The 25038-nt window shown below is 40.7% G+C and overlaps 1 protein-coding gene across 1 annotated transcript; it reads right to left on the reverse strand.

Moving 5' to 3' along the window:
• Positions 1-457: 457 nt before the first annotated feature.
• On the reverse strand, positions 458-24549 carry Arcn1 (archain 1 coat protein complex I subunit delta). Its single transcript, XM_048416806.3, has 10 exons — positions 24396-24549; positions 15772-16035; positions 14246-14425; positions 13916-14121; positions 13204-13368; positions 6831-6996; positions 6031-6178; positions 5536-5644; positions 3260-3464; positions 458-2311 (listed from the first exon to the last, which is right to left on the reverse strand). Exons 1-10 carry the CDS (start codon positions 24396-24398, stop codon positions 2222-2224), a joined length of 1536 nt encoding a protein of 511 aa, XP_048272763.1. The 5' UTR covers positions 24399-24549; the 3' UTR covers positions 458-2221.
• Positions 24550-25038: the final 489 nt, after the last annotated feature.

Consider the following 25038-nt stretch of genomic DNA (forward strand, 5'->3'; position numbering starts at 1 on the left):
GGCCAGCCTGGTCTACAGAGCTAGTTCGGGATACACCAAAGGCTACAGGAGAAATCCTGTCTTAAAAACAAACAAAAAACCCGAGAGAGAGAGAGAGAGAGAGAGAGAGAGAGAGAGAGAGAGAGAGAGAGAGAGAGAGAATGAATGTGTCATTTCTCTGACTCTAAAGTGCTCCCGACAAAGTGAAGACTCAGGATCCAGTGAAAGCTCTAAGATGCTTTATTTAATCCTACTTAGCTTCATTTAATCCTACTCTGTCAAGAGTGAGTGTGTGTGCTCAAATACACACAATTAGAGAGGCATACTACTTGGAAAGAGACAAGGAAATGAATACACTTGGATAGGTTATTTTCTTTTTTTTTTTAAAAAAAAGTATCATTAATCTTTAATCTTAGATCCTATTACAATATCATGAATCAGCAAGCAGACATCAAAGTTAAAGAGTCCAGTAAACATCTCATTTTATAATACTCTTTTATTTGATTAAAGAATTTGCCTTCGTTGTGTACATTGGAATGTTATATTCCCTACATATTTTACAGGGTTACAAAATGTCTCTCATTTTAAATATTACCCCAAAAGTAATTTCAGAAAAAGTCTTTGTGAAATTAAACTTGACTTTAAAAATCATAGGGTCAAACAACTCTGAAATACAACTGGATTAATAAGATTTCTTGTCTACTTAACTACATGACAGACTTCTTATCCCAGTCCCCTTCCTCAGAAAACCTCACATGGAAACCAAGCTGGAGATAAGGATTCTTCCCTGATGCAGTTTAGGGAAAGGGAAGGCCAGAACTTTCTTTGGCAAGCCACCACAGCCATTGTGTGACTACTCTTGCTTCATGGATAGTATACTCTTGCCGTGGAGGGCCAGGTGTCCAGAATGAGAGCCCTGCTCTCCAGCCACCTCAGTGTGGAGTCATTTACTATCACTTTCTGCTTCCCATTGCTAGTGCCTGCAGCCTGCAGCAATTGATCATCCAACCTGTCCAGTGCAGTGCTTGGTAGGACTGGGTGATTCAGCCTCTGTTAAAAAGGCAATGGATCAAGTGCAGCTGAGAAACAATTACTACATGATGACACAAAAGAGGCTGAGAAGAGAAAAAGGATTTCAGGAACAGGAACAAATAGGCAGGTGAAAAAATGTCCGGTCAGATGGAAGGAAATGGGGGGATATCTGAGTAACTCCTCTCTCCGTATCAGGATAATCACTTGCCTCACTCGAATGGTGAAGATGAGGGTCTCCTTGATAGTTCAGGACTAAAGGGAAATGGCACAGACTCACTAGCCTCACTTCTGCTGGGAAGAAGGCTGACAAGGGAACAACTGGAAGAGGGAGGAGGATGTGAGGAATCTAAGCGGACTGACACCGAGTGACTGCAGTAACTCAGTACTGCCCCACATGTGGTGAACCGGAAGCTGGGGAGCACCAGCAGCAGACATGATTCCATGTGGCAATGGATGCAGCCATCTTATTAGGCATCTTGAAAAGGTGCATACACCTGAAAGCTGTTTTTCAGCTACCTTTAATATTGACACGAGTGGGACTCACAGTACTGCTTACAACTGGAAAGGCAGGTCCTACAAGGGAATGACTTGGAAAGGAAAGGGAACAATGGATGGACACAGGAGAGAACATAAGACAACCATGTATCTCAAACTTCAAGACTCTGCATCCCTAAGCAGCTCACTGGTATTGTCTAGAGTCAAGAACGGGTTAGATAACCTTGTTCTAGGAGTGCCGAACACAATCCCTACAAAGAGATGACCCAGTGCATGACTGAGTGTACTGGAGAAAAAAATCAAATCTATAGAGAAAACTGAGTGACCTGAAAAATCAAATCTATAGAGAAAACTTTTTAAAACGAAGTATGAAATATAACTATATTTAGGGGTTAAAATAAAGGGGAAACTTATATGAAGGCAGAAGAGGTGTTCTGGATTCCCTGGAGAAATTGCTTTCCTGCTGGCCAGTAAAATCTGTCAAAGAAATCAGCAGCCTTTCCCTTTATGTTAGTGTCTTTTCTTTGTTAAAGAATGTCTCTGTGACACCAGAACACTGGGGTGAATTGAGGGTCCTTGCGCGCAGAGGATGTACACTGTATCAGGAAAAAAAGGGGGTCTCCAATGGCTTGTAAATTTGGAAAAACTCAGCCACTTTTGGCTTCTTCTTTATTAATCTGAAATTCTTCCTTTTTGGCTTTCCTCCTTCTTGGTATTACAGGATTTCATATTTGTCCACTAAGAAAGTGGTCTCCGTGGAAAATCTGACAGGGCTGTTTCCATCTACCTGGGTCACTTTGGTAACCTAGGAAAGAAAAAGTGTGGTAAGAAAAAAGGATGGTGAGTCTACAAGATGTCGACTACATTTTCATTACAGATTACATCAAATTCTCTAAGAGCAGCACTAAAAGTAGCCTAGGAATACTAAAAATCACTCACTCATACTTGCAGCTTGTGGCATTATCCAATTTGCTCTAGGCCACAGTAAAACAGAGCAGCTGCCACAAGTAAAAGCTCAGAATGAGCCGGGTGGTGGCGCACATGCCTTTAATCACAGCACTCAGGAGACAGAGGCAGGTGGATCTCTGAGTTCGAGGCCAGCCGGGTCTACAAAAGCTAGTTCCAGGACAGGCTCCAAAGCTACAAAACCAAAAAACCCAACTATGCTGGTGCTGGGAGCCAAGCACGTGCTCTTTAACTGCTGAGCTATCTTTCTGGCCCCTCTATAAAAAGAAAATTTAAATGTTAAAAAAATAAATAAACAAAAAAACCCACATAGGCCAGGAGTGGTAATACATGCCCATAATACAATTCCAGCACTCAGAAAGCAGACCTCACCGGGAGGTGGTGGCACACGCCTTTAATCCCAGTATTTGGGAGGCAGAGGCAGGTGGATCTTTGTGAGTTCTAGTTTCAGGACAGGCTCCAAAGCCACAGAGGAACCCCCCCCCAAAAAACAAAACAAAACAAAACAAAAAAACAAAGAAAGCAAAGAAAACAGACCTCTATAAACTGGAGGGACACCTGATCTACACAGTAAGTTCTAGGTCATCCAGGGCTACATAATCAGACCCTGCTGTAAAAGGAGGAAAAGGAAAAAAAAAGACAAAAAAAAAAAAAAATGTGACGAGCAAATCAGAAATGGAATCTGCAGAACACCTCAGCTTTGACCTTTCCCTTGACATGGAACTGTACTACCTATCAGACACTTGTTTCACCTTTCCCACATCTGCCGTCTGTCAGAACAGAGTACCTGTATGTTGCAGTAATTTTTTTTGGAGATGAAGGAAACTTGAACAGGGAAGAAGTCGTTGGGCTGCCCAGGAATGCTGAACTCCAAGCTGCCACTCTTATTTTTGGCATCAATCACTGGCAGGCACCACTCCAAGGTATTTCGCCGACTGTCATGTCGATATTCACCATCAATCTCACCAATCACCGGCGCACCAACACCCGATCTGTCAGGAGAAACATCTGGTCATTGTAGTTATCTAGAACTCAGAGAACTCCAACAAGGAAAGGAAAGCCAACCCCAGTTTGATCACAGCTGAGTAGTGGTAGCACACGTCTTTAATCCCTGCACTTGGGAGGCAGAGGTAGGTGGATCTCTGTGACTTCAAGGCCAGCTTGGTCTACAAAGTTAGTTCCAGGACAGCTAAAGCCAGACACCCCCCCCCAAAAAAAAACTACACATCTCAAATTTTGCCTAAATTTTTCTAAAGACTGTGCTGCTCACTAACTTCGAGGATCAAAGCACTAACACCATTGCTAAGGATATCACTTGACTTCCTTCGTAGAAAAAGACATTAGAACAATAGGCATTTAAGACAGCTCTGGGTGCTAACTAGGCCTCGGAGCTAACAGGGAACTGAGACTGCAAATGTCTAAAACTTTCTACTTTAAAAATCACTTTACGGATTGTTAGCCTGCTAAGGAATTTTTTTTTAAAACAACGTATGTCTTTAATAAATAACAATAAAAAACAAAACAGGTTGGTAGTAGGGGTAAACTTTACATACCAATAAATAGAGGTGAAAACTGGATCTTTGAGATTTGTTCTCAAAAGAGTTCAGAACCTTTAAAACTTTACTAAAGCCAATGCTAGTGAGTTTATCTGATTTATAATCTAGTGAAATTATTTGATAAGTGGACAGTGAAAGCATGACAACAAAGTCTGGCCAAAATAGAAATAGACTGGAAAGAGACACTCAGTTGTTTTTGGTCACAGAAGAATCAGGGCTAGTTAGGATGTACTTTGCACTCCCACAAATGGCTGACAGGCAGTGTCACCTACTCCTACACATTCTAAATTTACCCTCTTTTAATTTACCAGTGACACTCAGTGCTTACATTAGGGGCAGGGTATGTAAGAAAAACAAAGACTACTTTAAGGGTTGCAAAAGACTTTAACTCTTTCCCATCAATTCTACAGTGCTTGGTCCTTCTCTGCTCCAATTCCAATTATGACTTCTAATCTGATCAGCTCTAGACACTGGGGTAAAACGTTCTCTTCTCCAGGCCATTGCAAAACCGAACAAGGACACAGGAAACCGCCACAGCCACAATTACAGAGCAGAGAGAGGCCTCAAAACTATGGCATCCTAAAATAGTCTAGTAAAATAAATCTCAACAGAGACAACCTGTCAGTAATGCCCAATCCTACCACTCTCCAAGGTTCTAGATGACCCTAGAGAATACACCATTGAAATATACAAGACATCACTGGAACTAAAAGTTTGAGTTTTATGTGTGTGTGACAGGAATTGTTTACAACAGCATCTCATTCTGTAGCCCAGGCCAACTTGAAACTCAACTAGAAAGGATCCTCCTGCTCTGGTCTCCCTAGTGCTGGGATAAGTGTTTAAGCCACCACAACCAGCTAGACATACATGTCTATCTTCCCTGTGCTGACAGTTTTCCACGTGTATATGTGTCAAAAACTTAACTGCACTGCTCACCATGCCCCTCATGCCCCGCCCCCGTCTCACACACACACACACACACACACACACACACACACACACACACACACACACACACACACAGAGTTTCTCTGTGTAGCCCTGGTTGTCCTGGAACTCACTCTGTAGACTATGCTGCCCTCTAACTCAGAGATCCGTCTATCTCTGCCTCCTGAGTGTTGGGATTAAAGGCTTGCACCACCACTGCCTGGCTGAACACAACTATTTTTTTTAAAGAAGCAAGTATCAGTCATGTCTAGTGCCTTATGCCTGTAATCCTACCTACTCACGAGACTAAGGCAGGAGAATCACAAATTCAAGGCCAGTCTGGGCAATTTAATGAAGCCCTGTCTCAAAACAGGTAAAAAGGACTGGGAATGTAGCTCAGTGGTAGAGCTCTTGCTATGTTTAAGCCTCTAAGTTTAATCGGTATTACCACAACAGGGAAGAAAATAAACATTTCAAAGTGGATAATCAGTGAGGTACTGCCTCTAAAATTCCTCCCCAAACACCAGGAACCAGCTCTATAAACCCACGAAGGGAAGAGGATTATTAGAATTTCACTTACGGGAGTGGGATGGTGATGACCACGTCATTGAGCTCTAAATTATCTTCCTGCAGTTCATATTCTATGTTCACATCACAACCATTTCCACTTTCAGAGGGCCAGCAATTAACTGAGAAGAAAAACAACGCCATAATACCTCAGCTTTAGAAAAAAAGAACTGTTTCTTGGCCTTGGGACCAAGATCAAGAGTATGGAGGGGTGGAAAAATGTTAAGATGGCAAATACAACCCGACTGCCAACTGCTGGTCTGTAGCATTCTAATGTAAAACATACACTGACGGCTCAAAACTGGCTGCAATTCCAGCTCCAGGTGATCTGATGACCTCTTCTGGCCATCACAGGCACCTATTCACAGGTGCATATATTCAAAAAATTAAAATGATTAATTAAAATATACCAATTACAGCAGTGATTGCATTTTGAAGACAGTCATTTTGCCAAAAGGAACTTGCTATGTCAATGAAGATAAGCACATACCCATGAAGAGGCACCTACTTGTCAAGGGAATAAAAGATTCCTCTGTTGTCTGTAGTCTCCACTTAAGTACCCCTACGTCACTGTTGACTGGAAATGACTTCTCTGGGTTTTTCAAGCCAATGAGAGATTCTGCAGTGAAAAGCTTTTTATCCACATTTGGATGGGTCTGGAATGAGAAGAGAAGGACATCTGAAGTTCAGAATGACAAGTGAACTAGGCCAGTAAGATGGCTCAGCGGGTACTTGCTGCTAAGTCCAATGACCTGAGTTGAGTCCCTGAGAGCCACAAAGAAGGAGAAAACCAACACTCTTGGAAGTTATCCTCTGACCTCTAGACACAATACAGAGACATATATACAAGCATAAATAAATAAGAGGAGCTTGAAAATGTAGCCCAGTTGGCAAAGTACTTGCCTAACATGATGCATGGGACTCTGGGTTCAATTGCCTGTAATCCTAGAAACTCTAGCTGGAGACAGGATTACAAGATTAGAAATTCAAGATCTCATTCTGTTACATAGACCCCCTCTGCGCTTATATGGCCATAAATAGGATTCCTAATAAATTACAATTCTTTTTAATTTTGTGGAAAGATGTACCTTCTATAAAGACTTAATATTTTAGACCAGAGCTATATAAAAATACCCCACTTCAAACAAACAAAACCAAAGGCTAAGGCTATAATAGTTGAGTATAAAGTCAGCTCAAGCAAGAGTCTGTATTCCATTTCGAAGTACTGCAAAACCAAATAACCCCCCCTCCAAAAGACTGTGCTAGGTAGGTAATATCTAAATACTCAATATAAAAGCCTTTACACACCTGGAGCTGCACCCCTTTTTTATCTTCATTTTCTACATGTAGACGAATCCGGCCAAATTTTTCATCTGAGATCCTAAGCATGATCATGCCATGCAACTCCATATTCTGTAATCCCCCATCTCTCCCACAGGTTAGAGTGATCTTTTCTTCAATCTTCATATGCACACTATAAAGCAAAAGGTTTGTCAGAAAAGTAGAAACCAGACTGGAGATGTGATTAAGCTGGTAGTGTTTGTTTGCTAGAATGCAAGAAGCATTGGGTTTGATCCCAGCTCCATATAAAACCAGTGATGGTACTGCTTTGGTACACTTGGAAGGTAGGATTAGGAGAATGTTCAGGCCACACTTGGATCATAATGAGTTCAAGGCCAATATGAACTACAAGAGACTGGGGTCTTAAAAAGAGAAGGGGTTATAGAGATGGCTCAATTGTTAAGAACACACGCAGAAGACCCAAGTTTGTTTCCCAGCACCCCAAATAAGGCAGCTTACAATCACCTGTAACTCCAGCTCCAGGAGATCCAAGGCCCTCTTCTGGAGTCCTTTACATATCTGCATTCATGTGCACCCTCCCCAAATACAAATTTATACGTAATTTTAAAAGATTAATAAAGCCAGGTGGTGATGGCACACGCATTTGATCCCAGCACTTGTGAGGCAGAGTCAGATGAATTTCTGTGAGTTAGAGGCCAGCCTAGTCTATAAAGTGAGTTTGAGGCCAGCCTGGTCTATAGAGTGAGTTCCAGAACAGCGAAGACTTACAGAGAAACCCTGTCTCGAAAAACAAACAAATAAAAACTTACAGAAATTCATTACTTTGCAAGCAAATATTTAAAAAGTAAAGCTAGGTGTGGTAGTATACCTTTTAATATCAGCATGTGAGAGATATAGGTGGATCTCTGTGAGTTTCGAGGTTAGCCTGGTCTACATGGCAGGTTCCTAGCTAGCCCTGTCTGAAAAATGAACAACAAAAACCATCTTTTTTAAAAAAAGAAATTTGAACATTGTTTTCTGTAAAGGTGGATGATGCTTTCCCTAGAACATATAGACTATTAAGTAAAAATCCTAGTGCCAGGCATGGGATACAAAGCCTCCAAAACATCAGAGCATATTCCCATTGCTCTTGTTTCTTCAACTAGAATATACAACTCACTCCAGATGCAGGACATAGAGAAACTTCCTCCCTGGTAGCTAGCTCTCAGTGCTGGAAGGTATTATGCAGTCCACTGGAGAGAAAAGATAAATAGCCTTACTCAGTACTGAACCCTGAGCACTGTAATACTGTTCTGCCAAGCAAGCTATGCCCAATGGTACAACAGTGACATGTAGGTTATGGGGATACCAACTGCTTCCTGGATTGATCTGAGGCCTTCCCTTCACAAGAAGGAATTCAAGCCTGATACTATAAACCTGGTCAAAGCCCATGATTTGATAGGTCACAGGTCCTAGTAGAAAATCTACTATTGCTGTTTTGCTAAATGGATACTGTTTCCTAAACATTGATGTTTATCTACAGATTGATGATGTTCCTAATCTTGGCCACAGAAGCCTCTTTCTTTGGTTGGCAACAATGCAGAGATTTCTAACTCTTCAAAGTGTTGAAAATAATTCTTGAGTGCTCAGTCCTAAATAGGACCTCTTTATTAATATCTTCCTCCCCAGGATTAGGGAACATCACAGAAGAGCCAAAAGATGGGAAAGAGTGCCACAAAGTGCTGTCTTCTGGACATGACGCGACTGCCGCACTCATGAGCTCACTGTAGCCACAGTTATGTGGATGAGATCAAGCAACAGGATTTAGTAAACATTTTAGCAAGCAGCAGTAATTGGATCCAGCAATTTACAAAAGGAAAAAAACAAGTAGTAAACAGGACAGGTCATGAATGTGGAAGGAGGACCTAGTAAAGAATGTCCAACGGAAGGAAGTCAGGAGAACCTAGTGGTGGGCACGATCAAGATTCTGTATATACATGTATCAAATTGTCAAAGAATAAATAAAAGATATTCTAAAACATAATAAAATTTAAACAAAAGGTATCTTTTTTTACCTATTGTTAATATATTGGCTCATCATCTGTATACTCATACTCTCTCTTTTTGGGGGGATTTTTGTTGTTGTTGCTGTGTTTTTGAGACAGGGTTTCTCTGTAGTTTTGGAGCCTATCCTGGAACTAGCTCTTATAGACCAGGCTGGCCTCGAACTCACAAAGACCTGCCTGCCTCTGCCTCCCGAGTGCTGGGATTAAAGGCGTGTGCCACCACCACCCAGCCACTCATACTCTCTTTAAATATCTTATACACACACATCCCCCATGGACTATTAAGAAGCCGGTTATGAACACTGTGGTAGTTTGAATGTTACCTGGCCCCCATATCCTCATAGGGAGTGGCACTATTAGGAGATGTGTCTTTGTTGGAGTGCATATGGCCTTGTTGGAGGAAATGTGTTACTGTAGGGGCGGGCTTTGAGGTTTCCTATGCTCAGGATATCACCCAGTGTCTCAGTTCATTTCCTGTTGCCTGCAAGATGTAGGATTCTCAGCTGTTATTACAGCACTATGTCTGCCTGCACACTGCCATACTCCCGGCCATGATGATAATGGACTGAACCTCTGAAATTCTAAGTCACTCCAATTAAATGTTTTACTTTATAAGAGTTGTTGAGGTCACAGTGTCTCTTCACAGCAACAGAAACCCTAAGACAAATGCTATAGTCCTTTTACCTTTAAACATTATATTCTTACTTACAAGAACAAGGGCATTCTTGTACTAGGTATAATCTAATATCAAAGTGCTTGCCTTGCATGCACAAGGATATTCTCTTATATAACTGCACTAATGCTATCATTAACTCCATATATTTATACTGAATTAATACTTCCATTCAACCTACCAACAATATGTCAATTATCTTATTATCACAAAATACAGTACAGGATCCTATCCAGGGTAAAGCACTGCATTTAGATGTCATTTAGCTATGACTTCATATAAGTAAATTCTTAGGTCTTCTTCTTTTATACCCTAGGAATTGAACCCAGGGCCTTGCAAATGAACCAGGGCAAGAACTACTGAACCCAGGGCAAGAACTATTGAACAATATCCTTAGTCCTTAAATACATAACTCATTATCTGTAATTTAGCAGGGGAAATGCAACTGGAAACTCTATCTAGTTGTGGTGGCTTGAATGAGACAGACAGAAAGAAAAATGCTTAAATTCTCTTTATTATGAGATGGTTGGTAGATAGATAGATAGATAGTTGATAAACATCTAGATATCTAGATGGATGGAGGGATGGATGCTCAAATTCTCTTTACTATACGATGATCGCTTAAAAGCATGAAACCTTAAAAGTGGTTAAAAACATATTCTGCTCTCTCAAACCTAAGATCTGCTCCTAGCAGCTTTTATTTAACTGCAGTTCAAGGGGAATCCATTGCCCTCTTCTGGTTTCTGTGGGCACTTGCACCCACAAATGCACAGGCCATACTCACATAACTTTAGCTTTCTTTTTGATTTGTTTCTTTTTGAGACAGGGTTTCTCTGTGTAGCCCTTGCTATCCTGGAACTTGATCTGTAGACCAGGTTGGCCTTGAACTCACAGAGATCCGCCTGCCTCTGCCTCTTGAGTGCTGAGATTAAAGGCATGTGCTACCACCTTTTAGTCACATTATTAAAACAAAACAAAACAAAAACAAACAAAAACATACAAAAATAAAGGACTGGAGAGATGGCTCAATGGTTAAGATCACTGACTGCTCTTCCAGAGGACCAAGGTTCAATTCCCAAGACCCACATGGCAGCTCGCAACTGTCTGTAACTTCAGTTCCAATGCACATAAGTTAAAAATAAATATATAAATAAAAATAAATTAAAAAAAAATAAAGGCATGAAGCCTCAGCCTTTGCCTAAACAACCAGAATAGCATCAGTACAACAGTAAGTGAAGAGATCAGTCTAGAGGTAACTGTTCATTTCTAAGAAGAGAACACAAATGAGCAAACAGTACCTTTTACGCATGCACACCTGATAGAGTTATCCTCCCAGACTCATCTTTCAGTTGACCTCAAAACTATCAGTTTTGTTAACTATCAGTTAACAGTGATCAGTTTTGTTAACTATTAGTTAACAGTAAGTCTGGGATTAATTTAAGGACAAGAAATTTGTGTCATGGTCATATGAATTTGATTAACCTATCACTTAAAAATGTCACCAACCTCAAGTCCAAATGGATCGAAGACCTCAACATAAAGCTAGCCACACTGAACCTTATAGAAGAGAAAGTGGGAAGTACACTTGAACGCATTGGCACAGGGAACCACTTCCTAAATATAACCCAGCAGCACAGACACTGAGAGAAACAATTAATAAATGGGACCTCCTGAAATGGGAAAGCTTCTGTAAAGCAAAGGACACGGTCAACAAGACAAAATGACAGCCTACAGAATGGGAAAAGATCTTCACTAACCCCACATCAGACAGAGGTCTGATCTCAAAAATATACAAAGAACTCAAGAAATTGGACACCAAAAGAACGCATAATCCAATCAAAAAATGGAGTACAGACCTAAACAGAGAATTCTCAACAGAGGAATAAAATGGCTGAATGACACTTAAGGAAATGTTCAACATCCTTAGTCATCAGAGAAATGCAAATCAAAACAACTCTGAGATTCCATTTTACACCTGTAAGAATGGCCAAGATCGAAAACACTGATGACAACTTATGCTGGAGAGGTTGTGCGGAAAAGGGAACACTTCTGCATTGCTGGTGGGAATGCAAGCTGGTATAACCCCTTTGGATGTCAGTGTGGCGATTTCTCAGAAAATTAGGAAACAACCTTCCTCAAGAGCCAGTAATAATACCACTTTTGGTTATATATCCAAAGGATGCTCAATTGTGCCACAAGGACACGTACTCAACTATGTTCAGAGCAGCATTGTTTGTCATAGCCAGAACCTGAAAACAACCTGAATGCCCCTCGATTGAAGAATGGATAAGAAAAATGTGGTACATTTACACAATGGAGTACTACACAGCAGAAAAAAATAATGACAGCTTGAATTTTGCAGGAAAATGGATGGAGCTAGAAAACATTATTTTGATGGGGGGAGTGGGAGGGTGTTGGGAGGAGGGGCAGAAATGGAAACTTTTATAATTTAATAAAATTACTTTCTCATAAAAAAAAAAAGAGAGAGAAAAAAAAGGAAAACATTATTTTGAGTGAGGTAACCCAGACACAGAAAGACAATTATCACATGTACTCACTTTTAGGCAGTTTTTAAACATAAAACAAAGACAATCAGCCTACAAACCACAATCCCAGAGAACCTAGACAACAACGCGGACACTAAGAGAGACTTACATAGATCTAATCTACATGGGAAGTAGAAAGTAGAAAAAGACAAGATCTCCTGAGTAAATTGGGAGCATGGAGACCTTGGGGGAAGATTGAAGTGGGGAGGGGAGAAGCAGGGAGGGGAGCAGAGAAAAATATAGAGCTCATATCAATTAAAAAAAGTCACCAACCATTGTTTCAGGCCTGAGATAAGAGACAAATCCAATTATACTGCATTCAAATACTTAAAAGACAGCACATTCACATTAATTTCCTTTAAACACTTAAAGACGGACTCTCCTTTAAAGTTTTAATTAGAAAAAAATAGAAAAAAAATATAGGGTTAATGTAGTTCTAGCTCTGTAATTCAAGCTCTTTTTCTTTTTGACCTAGGATCTCACGTAGCTGAGGCTGCCTTGAACTCCAGATCTTCCAACCTCCACCTCTCCAACAGTGGGATTACAGGCATGTACCGTCATGCCATGCTCAAGACAAGTTACAAAGTAGGCATAAAGTTACCGTTCCTAAATTATTCAATCCAAGTTCTAAACTTCATAGGAAACAAATAGCTGAGAGTTTTCATGTTTAAAGTGGGCGAAAAAATATACCTTAAGTTAATACCTGGAACATATTCTATCTAAATAAAATTTTAAATTGAGGGGCTGAAGAGAGGGCTCAACGGTTAAGAGCAGTGGCTGCTCTTACAGAGGACCAGGGTTTAATTCCCAGCCCCACATGGCTGCTCACAACTGTAACTCTATTTCCTTCGGATCTAACACCTTCACACCAATGCACATAAAATAATGTTAAAATAAATTATTTTTTTAAAAAAGTTCTAATTTTTTTAAATCAATAAAAGTTAAAAGGCACAAAAATATACAACTAGCACATATGTGGCCCAGTGGCAAAACAAATACACACACGCCTGCCTCTGACTCCTGAATGCTAGTTTAAAGGCACGCGCCACCATCACCTGGCTAAAAAGACAATTTTTAAGAATTATATTGTTTATTCTTGAAGAAGTCATTATTACCTTTCCATATTAATGGGCAGAGCATGCACTTTGGTTGCTTCCGAGGTACGTTTTCCCATATTAGAAGACATAATAGTTTCACCTTCAGACTTCAATTTGTCTACAAAGTTATCTACTTCCTTTCCTTTGGCTCCAAGTTTCAAAGCCTTGCTGGGGCCTGAAGGTCTAAGAGGAAGAATACAAAACAAGTAAATAGATGATAAAAATACAAAAAGCCCCAAACATTAGTTAATAGCCTTCTACCAACAAGATTCCTCTGAAGGAATATGAAGGTAACAAGGAGAAAGCCTGTTTCCTAGTGCTGGTGGACAACTAGGCCACCGATGGTGTGATATGAACCTGCACAAATGGACAACCATTATTAATATGTAAGTATTAAGTACCTAAATACCAAAGATATAATTTTATAATTATAAATGATCTGGTGAAAACTTAACATCCAATCAAATAAATGTGACTATGCATAAATAAGTCTTTGCATGAAATTTCAGAACTCTCTTTTAAACAAAAGGAAGAATAACACAGATGTCTGCTTTATAACTATCGTTTATGTATCTAAATTTAGTATTAAGTCTCTTATTATTTACAATCACTTTAGAAACCAAGTATCACTCCCATGAAATACACACACACACACACACACACACACACACACACACACACACAGCCTTCCTCTGCATCCTAGGGTTGTTGGTAATACGCTAGACCATACCTGGCTGGTGCAGGTGCCACTTTTGGTTTATCAGTTTCAATGATAGTTTCTGTGATCATGGCTGCTGTGCTGCCTCCAGACACCGCAGAACTACCAAATCCACCAAATCCTGGTGCTTTCTTGCCCTGTCTCTCTGCATCTCTTCGGGCCTGTTGTAATTCCTTTGCTTTACGCCGCATCTCAGCCTTAGCTTCACGTTCCTGAGTCTATGGAAAAGACATACTTGTATGTAGTTTTCAGTACAGTCTACATTGTAAAACCAGGAAGATCAGATTAGTAAAGGCTAAGAAAAAGACACTCAAACTGGCAGTCTCAGAAGGCCTCACTTACCTCTCTGACTGCTCTGAACACTTTCTCTTCATGAGAATCCATTTCTGTGAAGGTTCTGATCTGTGCCAAGTTAACATTCTCCCGGTATCCCAGAGCAACAATTTCATCAAAAGCAAAAATCAAATCAAAACAGTGCTCAGATATTTCATTTTCTTCTAAGGCTCGACAATATTCAGGAATCTAATCATGGACAGTAACAGAAAACAAAGATTAAGAATTTCATAGCAGTTATGTTTCTAAGTTTCAAAATTTCAAAAACAATCTTAGCACTTGGGAGGTGGAAGGAGGAGGATCCTGAGTTCAAGATTATCTTCAGCAATGTAGCAAGTTAAGACCATCCTAGACTACATGAAAACTGTCTCAAAAACCAATTAATCAATACAATAAAATAAAAACAAAACAAACAAAAAAACCCAAAAAACCCAACTAACAAAATAAAACAATGAGATCGAAGAGATGGCTCAACAGTTAAGAGCTTGCCTAGAACTTACAGAGATCTACCTGCCTGCCTCTTTGTCTTTTTTTTTTTTTTTTTTTTAATTTGGTTTCTCAGTAGCTTTGGAGCCAGTCCTGGAACTCACAGAGATCCGCCTGCCTCTGCCCCTGACTGGCGGCCACTACCACCTGGCTGTATCAGTACTCTTAATCTAAAAACATTTCCAAATCTGAGCATAGTGGCGCATGCCTTTAATCCCTGCACACAGGAGGCAGGCAGATCTCTATGAGCTCTAAACCTGGTCTACTACAGAGAGTTTCAGGCCAGCCAGAGCTACATAGTGGACCCTACACACCTACAGACATACACACTCACACAGACACATACATGGGTGGGGGTTCAAGCAAGTTTCAGAAACATGGACATATTAACTTAGTTAAGAACTGAGATATGAGTGGCTGGAGAGATGGTCCAGCAGTTAAAAGCACTGGCTGCTCTTCCAGAAGACCACAGTCAATTCCCAGCACACATATGGCAACTCCACTGTCTGTGGCTTCAGTTCCAGGGGATCTGATACCCCCACACCAATGTACATAAAATAAAATAAATTAAAAGATGATTTTGCATTCTCTATTAGATAGCCTAGGAAGGTACCCAACAAGTGGCTGCTGAATGAATAAAGAGCTATATGGGAATGGGGTGTAGCTCAACGACAAGTGTGCTTGTCTAGAATGCATAAGGCTCTAGCACTGTAAAATAAATAAAGCTTTTATTTGTTTGTTTTTCAAGACAGGATTTCTTTATAGCTTTGGAGCCTGTCCTGGAAACTTGCTCTATAGACCAGGCTGGCCTCGAACTCACTGAGATCTGCCTATCTGTGCCTCCCGAGTGCTGGGATTAAATGTGTGCGCCACCGCTGCACAGCCATTTTTTTTTCTTTTTTAAAAGGAATTGCATTGGTAAGTTGTTGAGAGGTAGTTAGGGGTACAGAGTTCACAAAATGTTAACATCAGCTATTTTAAAGTCAAAACTACTTTCAACAAAAAAGTAAAACACCACAAAGTAGAATTCAATATTACAGGCCTCTTACCACTCTTGAGAAGAGCCTTAAAGTCTCCAAATCTTCTAAAATATTGCTGTTTTTGGTAGTGATCAATACCATGTACAGTTTCTCCATAGGTTGGTAGACATATCTTACACTCTCTGTTTCAACAAAAGTGTGTTGTTTTCCAGTGTTCATGAGTTTTGGAAAAGCTGCTAATAAACCTTCAATCCGAGTACGGGTCATCTCCACAAACTGTCGAGAAACAATAGCCTTTCCAGCTTTCGTGCAGACTGCTGCTGCCAACAGCACCTGCCAAGAACACACACAGAAATAAGCATTCTTCACGTATTTTCACATTTCTTTTCTCAGCACCTCAGGGGAGCTTCCATACTATAGCACACTACTGTCAATTGACTTCAAACTGTACTCTGTTGTTTCTTTATTACAGCATGAGATTTATAAGACAAAGTTAAGGTAGAAGAAAATGAAGCAATTGTTCCATAATATACCCAAAATTTAAAAACAAAATAGTTAAAAAATAACTTTTGGGGCTGGAGAGATGGCTCAGGTTAAGGCTGCTCTTCCAGAGGTCCTGAGTTCAATTCCCAGCAACCACAAGGTGGCTCATGACCATATGTAATGAGGTCTGGTGCCCTCTTCTGGCTTGCAGGCAGAACACTGTATACATAATAAACAAATAAATATAAAAAAAAGCAAAAAAGACCCAACAACCTTCTGATATCCATTTAACAAAACAAATGCAAAAGAAAATCAAATGCCAATGAGAAGAGTAGAAAAGATACACTGTGTTCTAATGGCTTCTTTGGTATAGAAATCCAGCAGTTCATACAAACAACAACAACAAAAGATTGACACATCTGGAAAGACTCACTGTTAGAAATTAATCTCTTAAATCACAAACCCTGGTTTAATGCCCATTACAGATGAGCAATTTGAAAAACAAACATCAGTCAGTTTAAATAAATATTCTTACAGTGGCAATGCTCACGGCTTTCAGAACTGGACCTTCTAGCATAATAGCAAGCATGTTATATATTCACAGGATTTTGTCTATTTTAAAATTTTGTTTTATTTTATTACAGGGTCTTTCTAAATTTCCTGGCTGCCTTCAAACTTATGCTCTTTTTGCCTCAGCCTCCAAAGCAGCTGGGATTATGGATGTGCATCCATCCATTCAGTTTCAATGTATTAATAATAGCTATGTAATCAGTATATAAGGCCACAGTATCCAGAGAGGATACATGACCAACACCTGGGAGGTAGAGGCAGGAGAATTAGAAGCTCAAGGTCATTCTGTTCTACATATTGAGTTCGAGGTCAGTGTAGGCTACAAGAGACCATCTCAGAGAGAGAGAGAGAGAGAGAGACAGAGGAAGAGGAGGAGGAGGAGAAGGAGAATGGAAGGGAGGGAAGAAAAAATAAGAGAAAAGTCAGCTAGTTAAGGTATCTGGTCATGCTTGTTTTTAAGCTGCAGAATAAAATAATTCTTATTGACCTAGGTGTGATTGTGCACACTTTTAGTTCCAGCACTTAGGAGACAGAGGCAAGTAGATAGATCTCTCTGAGATCAAGACCAATCTAGTCTATATCAGGACAGCCAAGGATACATAGAGATCCTGTTTCAAACAAAACAAAAAACAACTCCCATCAAATCCAAAAGACAATCTGTTGTGATATTTTGATCTCATTCTGACAAAGTTTGCTTAGAGTTAGAGGGTGGAGCTAGCCACTAGCTGACCAAGATTAATCATAGAGGTTTTGGAGAACTGAAGACAGATAGGAGACAGGAAGTAGTAATGAAGGAACAGGATAGGTCATTGGTGGCTTCTTTGTCGCTTCTCTGATCATTCAGGTTCTTACCCTGATATCTGACTCCCAATTTTTATTGATAAATAATTAGATAAACATATCAACAATTTATATTGTAAAGTATTTCATCTTTATCCAGCACAAATAAGATCCCTTCAGCAAACAGATCTGTATTTTTACTGATTTACTTTAAGTGAACACTGCATTTTTCTCATGTGACATCTGAAGAGCTGATACTATCATCTGCTCCACTTCCCAAATAAGAACCAAAGTTTAGAAAAAGCTAGATTTAAGGGATTAACATATTAATTCTCCTGCATCTCTGATTCTATCAACTCTATACTGAATTTACCTTATCTTGGCTTGGTGGTATCCTGGGTCGTGTACATGCTAAGTAAATGTTTTACCACTACATCTCTAGCCAGCCCTTTGGTTTGTTATTCTGCTTGGCTTTGTTTGAAAGAAGATCTTGTATAGCTGAGACTGGAATGTAACTTTCCATCCTCCTGCCTCTGTTCCCTGAATGCTGAGATAACCTGTACATGCCACAATGTCAAAGCTACATGATTTACTGAATACCTATTATCACACTAGATATCTCAGAGGTATAGAGCGGTAACTATTCTTCCAGAGGACCCATGTTCAATTCCCAACTCTCTGTAACTCCATTTCTAAGGTATCTGATAACTCTTTTCTGGCCTTCACAGGGACCAGCCATGCACATGGTGCAGACAGACATACAAGCAGCCAAAACACCCATACACATAATATGAAAAAGAGACCCTGTCCCAAAACAAACAAAAATCAGTAGGGAGCACACCTTTAATCCTAGCAGTAGGGAGGCAGAGGTAGGTGGATTTCTGCAAGTTTGAGGCTATCCTGGTCTATAGATTAAATTCCAGGGCTACACAGAGAAACTCTGTCTCAAAAGCAAACAAATATCAGTAGGGTAAAAATAATATCTCAAGCAGGAAAACCTTGAGATTATTTGAGTCATTTCATTAACCAGATATAAGCAAATAAGATTCCTGAAGCAGGATCAAAGTCGCCTATACTAAATGTGATAAATCTCAAAACATCTAGGACACAAATCACAGGGTCCATGCAGGTGACATGGTCTCCAATCACTAATATAGCTAGAAAGGTCATCTCTGAACAAGATAGATTTATCTTCTGCAATATTAACACATCTTAAATGCCTCAACATAGTAACGCTTCTCTTTATATATTTACTGAAGTTTAGCAACTACTGAAATAGAGCATCTATTAAAAGGTAAATTCTCCTACCATGATTTTCATTAGGGTCTCACTATGGCTGACCTGAAACTCACTATGCAGATCAGAGGAAAACATAGAGATCCGCCTACTGGAATTAAAGGCTATCATGCCTTTCAGCAGTTAGGGGCACTTACTGCTCTTGCAGAGAACCTGGGTTCTATTCCTAGCACTCACACAGCAATGCACAACCATCTGTAACTCCAGTTTCAAGGGACCAGATATCCTTTTCTGCCACCCTCCAGACACCAGGCATGAATGTGAGACAAAAAACAAAACAAAACAAAACAAAACAAAAAACCCTTGGTGGTGGTGGTACATGCCTTTAATCCCAGTATTCTGGGAGGCAGAGACAAGTGGATTTCTATGAGTTCAGGCCAGCCTGGTATATAAAGCAAGTTCCAGAACTGGCTCCATAGCTAGTGGGAGGCCCTGACTCAACCTCCCGCTTAAAAAGAAAAAAAAAAAAAGGAGTTAATTTAAAAAAAATGAATAACTATGATTCTCAAAAGCTTTTTGAGTTGAGTGGTGGTGATGCAGCCCTTTAATCCCAATACTCAGGAGGCAGGGGGGATCTCTGATTTTGAGGACAGCCAAGGCTACCAAAGAAACTGCCTCAACAAAATAAAACAAAAACAAAAGCCATGAGTTCAAGACCAGCCTTATCTACTTTAGAGTTTAAGGTCAGCCTGACCTACATGAGAACTTGCCTTAATTAAAAGAAAGAGCAAGATCCTCTGCTCTCACATTTACACACCCATCCCAAAAAGAAAATAACTGTTTGGCAAACCAAACCATTTATTTTAAGGGTTTCATTGTGTAGCACTAGCTGGCCTGGAATTCACCATTTAGGTCTGCCTCTGCAAAGTTAGAATTAAAGGTGTGCATCACCATACTCAGCTCAAACTTAAATGTTTACATGGGTTTCACTACACTGTTTGTATAGGTTTAATATATGGATCAGAGTGCTGGAGAGGTGGCTCAGTGATTAAAAGTGCTAACTACTCTCCCAGAGGACCTGAGTTTAGTTCCCTAGTACCTGCATTAGGAAGCTCAAAACCACCTTAAGTTCCAGGGGATCCAATGCCCTGGATTCTAGCCTCTAAAGATGGCACTTGTACACATATGGCATACATATACACACATTTAATGTATTTTAAATATAAGTTTACGTACAGATCAGAAATGCCATTAGGGGCTGGAGAGATGGCTCAGTGGTTAAAAGCATTGCCTGCTCTTCCAAAGGTCCTGAGTTCAATTCCCAGCAACCACATGGTTCACAACCATCTGTAATGAGGTCTGGTGCCCTCTTCTGGACTATAGGCATACATACAGACAGAATATTGTATACATAATAAAATAAATAAATATTAAAAAAAAAAGAAATGTCGTTAGCTGGGCGGTGGTGGCACACGCCTTTAATCCCAGCACTTGGGAGGCAGAGACAGGTGGATCTTCATGAGTTTGTGGCCAGCCTGATCTACCAAGTGAGTTCCAGGACAAGTTCCAAAACTACAGAGAAATTCTGCCTTGAAAACACACACACACACACAAAGAAAAAGAAATGTCTTGAATTAGGAAATTAGCAGAATTAGGATTCTGTTCTACCTTCCACTAATTGTGCAATCCAAGATCTGTCACTTGATTGCTTACTGAAATAACCCTAAAATATTAATTTATGTGAAATCAAAGTGTCATTGTGATTTTGTTTAATTGGGTTTTGGTTTTTTGGTACCAGGAATTGAATCAATGACCTATCACAGCCATACATTCTATCCAAACACTCACTCTACCTAGTACTGAGTTATTCTCCCATCCTTACCTGTTTTTGTTTTGTTTTGTTTTAATTGTGTGAATGTATGTATGAGTTATGTAGAGGTCAGTCAACAACTTTCCTGAATTGAAATGGTTCTTTTATTCTACCACGTGGGACTTGATGATTTTCCAAAATCTGAGAAAAACTCAGAGTTTCTACAAGTGTTTAAAAAAAAAAAAGCTAGGGGGCTCGAGAGATGGTTCGGCAATTAAGAACACTTAATGCTCTTGTACAGGACAGGGGTTCATACCCTAACACACACATGGCAGCTCACAACAGTTTGCAACTACAGTTCAAAGGATCCAATACTCTCTTTTGGCTTCTGCAAGCACCAGGCACACATGTGGTACATACATAAGCATGCAGGCTAAACACACAAAAATAAAATAAATTAAAAAAAAAAAAAAGCCTGGGGAGTGGGAAAATGCTAAAGAGAGTTTACTTTACTAAACAAATGTAAACAAAAATAAGTCGGGCAGTGGTGGTGCACGCCTTTAATCCCAGCACTCAGGAGGCAGAGGCAGGCAGATCTCTGTGAGTTTGAGGCCAGCAAAGAGCTAGTTCCAGGACAGACTACAGAGAAACCCTGTCTCAAAATACAAAAACAAAAAACAAACAAAAAAACATGGGGTAGGAGGCAAGTTGGGAAGACGGTTCAGTATGTAAGAGTGCTTCAAAGCTCTATAACCATGAGAACCTGAATTTGAATCCCATCACGTACATAAAAAGCCAGCTATGGCTGCAAGTGCCTGTAACCCCAGCATTGCAGGTCAGAGACAGGCAGATCCTGAGAGCTGACTGGCCCACCAATATAGCTGAAAAGGCAAACTTCTGGTTCAATAAGGCAGAGAGCAATAGAGGATGCCCAGCATCCTGGATCTCACAAACAAACATACACAATCTCTAAGTTTAACTAAGTGTCCTATAAGTCTATAGACTATAAATTTAAGCTTTTGGAAACTTCACAGTAAGGCTCAATAGGTAAAGGTACTTGCCATCATAATAAGTATTTACTGTCTTCTTAATAATTAAAAACTCCAATTCTTAATTATATTAATCTATATATACTTAATTATACTATAATTAAACAATGGTCTATTCTAGAAATGGGTGCTATCACAGAACTTACTATCAAGTTTATTCAAATGTAAGTTTAAAAAATTATTATAATGTTATTTGGCAAATACTAAGAAAACAAAGAAAAAAGGACAACTCAGAAGATGCATTTCAGCTAATGTAACCAAGTACGTCAGGAAACTGAAAGAAGAAGATGGTGAGTTTCAGGCCAGGCCTAACTACATCTGATTAAAGAAAAAAAATTACAAAGTATTTCCTTTTGTAATTCATGTTATGAGCCACTTCTGCACTTTGCATATCTACAGTGACTGCAGTCTACAACAGTTTGCATTGATACTCAGTAACTAAAGTCAATGAAAATTTATTTTTCATAAACAATGTTTATGTACGTGTTAACTTAATCTGAAATATGTTTTAATGATGCATGATTAGGTATGTAATAAAATAATTATAGTGAAATGCTAAGAGAAACTAGTTGGTAGTTACATGACTGGTCTGTGTAAGGTTCCTTCAAATTTTCTAGATGTTTGAAAGTCTTATAATAAAATGTTAAGGAAAGACTACTTCCATAAATTTTGGTGCAACTTTGAGATCAAAATTTCACCCCACTTGGGCAATTCTATGATACAAGGACCTTTCTGTAATTAAGTAGGGCCCAGAAACATTAACAGAATACCAAGTCTTTGACTTAACAGAGCAGATTGTACTGAGATAAAGTACTCTCCACAACACACAAGTCTGTGGATATCTGGATCATGCTAAGTCTCTAATTCAGAAAGACAGGACACAGCTATATATGTATACACATCAAAAGGACAAGCAAAAAAATATATACATATAAACACACACATATGTATGTAAGCACACACATATTACTTAACACCTAGAGCTCTACTGTTCCTCAATTATCTTTTTTGTTTGTTTGTCTGCCATTTGTTTTTTGAGACACAGTGTCACAGTGTGACACAGTGTCTTGGCTATCCTAGAACTCTCTCTGTTGATCATGCTGGCTTCGAATTCAGAGATCTAACTGCGTCTGTCTCCGAGTGCTGGTATTAAAGGTGTGAGCCACTATCGCCTGGCCTGTTCCTCAATTATCAGTGAGTTTAAAATCTTAAAGTTCTAAGAACATTCTAATAAACAAGATTTGATAAAGATCTGTATTTGATTTCCTAAGGCTCTAGTTTCAATACTGAAACAACATACTCTAACATACACTATGAATACTCCCCAAAATGTAAAAGAAATCACCATCCAGGCCAGTAGAGGTGGTGCACACCTTAATTCCAGTCCTGGGAAGGCAGAGGTCAGTCTGGTCAGTCTAGTGAATTTCAGAACAGCCAGAGGACATAGTGAGAAACACTCTCTCTAAATACTAAAGGCTGGAGAGATAGCTCAATAGTTAAGAGCACTTGTTCTTGAAGAGGACTTGGGTTAGATCCCCTGCAGCACCCACAGGGAGGATGGCAAGGAACCAACTAGTTCCAAGGAATCCAACACCCACTTCAGGTGATGCACAAGACGTACATACAAGTGAGCAAATCACTTCATACACATAAAATAAAAAACATCTTTAAAAATAGAAGAAAACCCATACGAACAAACAAAAACAAAGAAAGAAACCTGGTGGAAGTGGGACTTGGGGTGGGTATATGAGATTTTGGAAATATAAGTCTAAAACCAAAACTGGAGAGGCAAACCTACTTGGTGTAATTCATACACCTGAGGCTGGAAAAGGAACTTCCAACGGTTTAAAGACCAAACATGAATCGCTCCTCTAACCAAGTTCTTATTGAAAGAGCTGTCAGTAGAACTTAGTATGTATGACAAGTACCAAAGTAGTCTGTTAGATCTTAGGTATGCTTTCAAGTAACTCAAAACAAACAAACAAAAATAACCAACAACAACAAAAAAACCTTCAAAAGATAAAAATCACTAGCTCCTTGGAAGCCATAGAATCTCTTCCAGTTTCCGAATATCCAGATTTAGCTGATACAGCGGGGTCTGGCGGAGTCAATTCTTCCTTCCCCCATCCTCACCCAGTCATTCTCCGATCTCGGTAACAGATGAGGACGGAAAGATCAAGTCTGCGAAGGTCCCCAAGTACAGCGCACCCCCTTCTCCTCCACCCGAGAACCCCGACTACAACACGCCACACGCATGTCACTCCACCCGAACACTAGTAGGTTCTCAATGTTCTACACACTGTCCACTCGGCCTCGCTGCCAAAGTCACACGTACGCGCTACCCCAGGACAGACGCTCCGGGGACACCTGGGTCCCACTCCCGAGCGTCCGAATTTACTCCTTTCCGTGGCACCTCCACTTCCCCCTTCCGAGTAAAACAAAACAAAAAAAGCTGAAACGGACGAGGTGGTGACAGGGGGACGAGGAGCTACCGACAGGCCCGGCCTCGCCGAGCCGGAGCTCGCAGGGAACCGGCGGGAAGGACGGGAGGGCGGAAGGCCCAGGCGACAGTCACCCGCCCGGCTGGGTCGCGGTGTCGGGCGGGCGGGTGGACGCGGCGGAGGCCCGGTGGGCGCGGCAGCTCGCTCCAGCTCCCCCCGGAGGCCGCACCAAGCCCGGGCCGCCAGCGGGGCTGCGGGCGCGGCTCCTGCCTTCCGGGCCCGGTCGGCGGGGACAGGGCGAGAGGACCCGGCCTCGGCGCTTACCATGGTGAGACCGCAGGTGGGGCGCACCACGCTCTGGCTCCGCTGCGGCTCGGGCTGCGGCCCAGAGAAGCGGAGCTCGGGCCGCTCCGGACCTGCTGCCCCTGACAGGAGCCTCCGCCGCTTCGCCTCTGGCCAAGATGGCGGACCCAAGCCACGTCTCCAACCGGAAACGGCGTGGGTCAAAGGGCGAGGGGCGGGGCCGACTGGCAACTCCTGGGTACCAGGGTGCTTAAGCCTCCGTTAGCCCAGGACTTGCAGGGGGTTTGTTTAGAGTTGTGGAGCATCAATCTTGTGTCCTTTGTTTGTGTTCACCTGCGTTTCCTTGATCTCTCTTCTTACAGTCCATAAAACGATCCAATGGAATATATAAAATAATCCGTGTGCTTGAGGAACTAGTATCCAGAATATATAAAGAGTGATTAGGGCTCTATCATAAAACTGGCATGGGCCCCTCACCAGTAATCCAGGACTCAGGAGTCTGAGGAGGAAGATCAAAACTTGGAGTCCAACCTAAGCGCCAGTATCAAGTTAAAAATCTATCTGGTACATATTGAAGACACCGCCCCCGCCCCCTCCCAAATCAAAATAAAACCATCTAGGGACAGCAAGAGAACTCAATCGTTAATCCTAACAACCTGAGGTT

Source organism: Myodes glareolus, chromosome 4 (assembly GCF_982192425.1).
Source record: "Myodes glareolus chromosome 4, mMyoGla1.1, whole genome shotgun sequence".
Taxonomy (NCBI): Eukaryota; Metazoa; Chordata; class Mammalia; order Rodentia; family Cricetidae; genus Myodes; species Myodes glareolus.

Excerpts from the sequence above, each read along its gene's own strand:
- Arcn1 (XM_048416806.3), bottom strand. Across the intron at positions 14,426-15,771 it reads TAAGGCTCTTCTCAAGAGTG|ATTCCTGAATATTGTCGAGC; the intron begins GTAAGAGGCCTG and ends GTCCATGATTAG. Across the intron at positions 13,369-13,915 it reads GTGGCACCTGCACCAGCCAG|ACCTTCAGGCCCCAGCAAGG; the intron begins GTATGGTCTAGC and ends TCTTCCTCTTAG.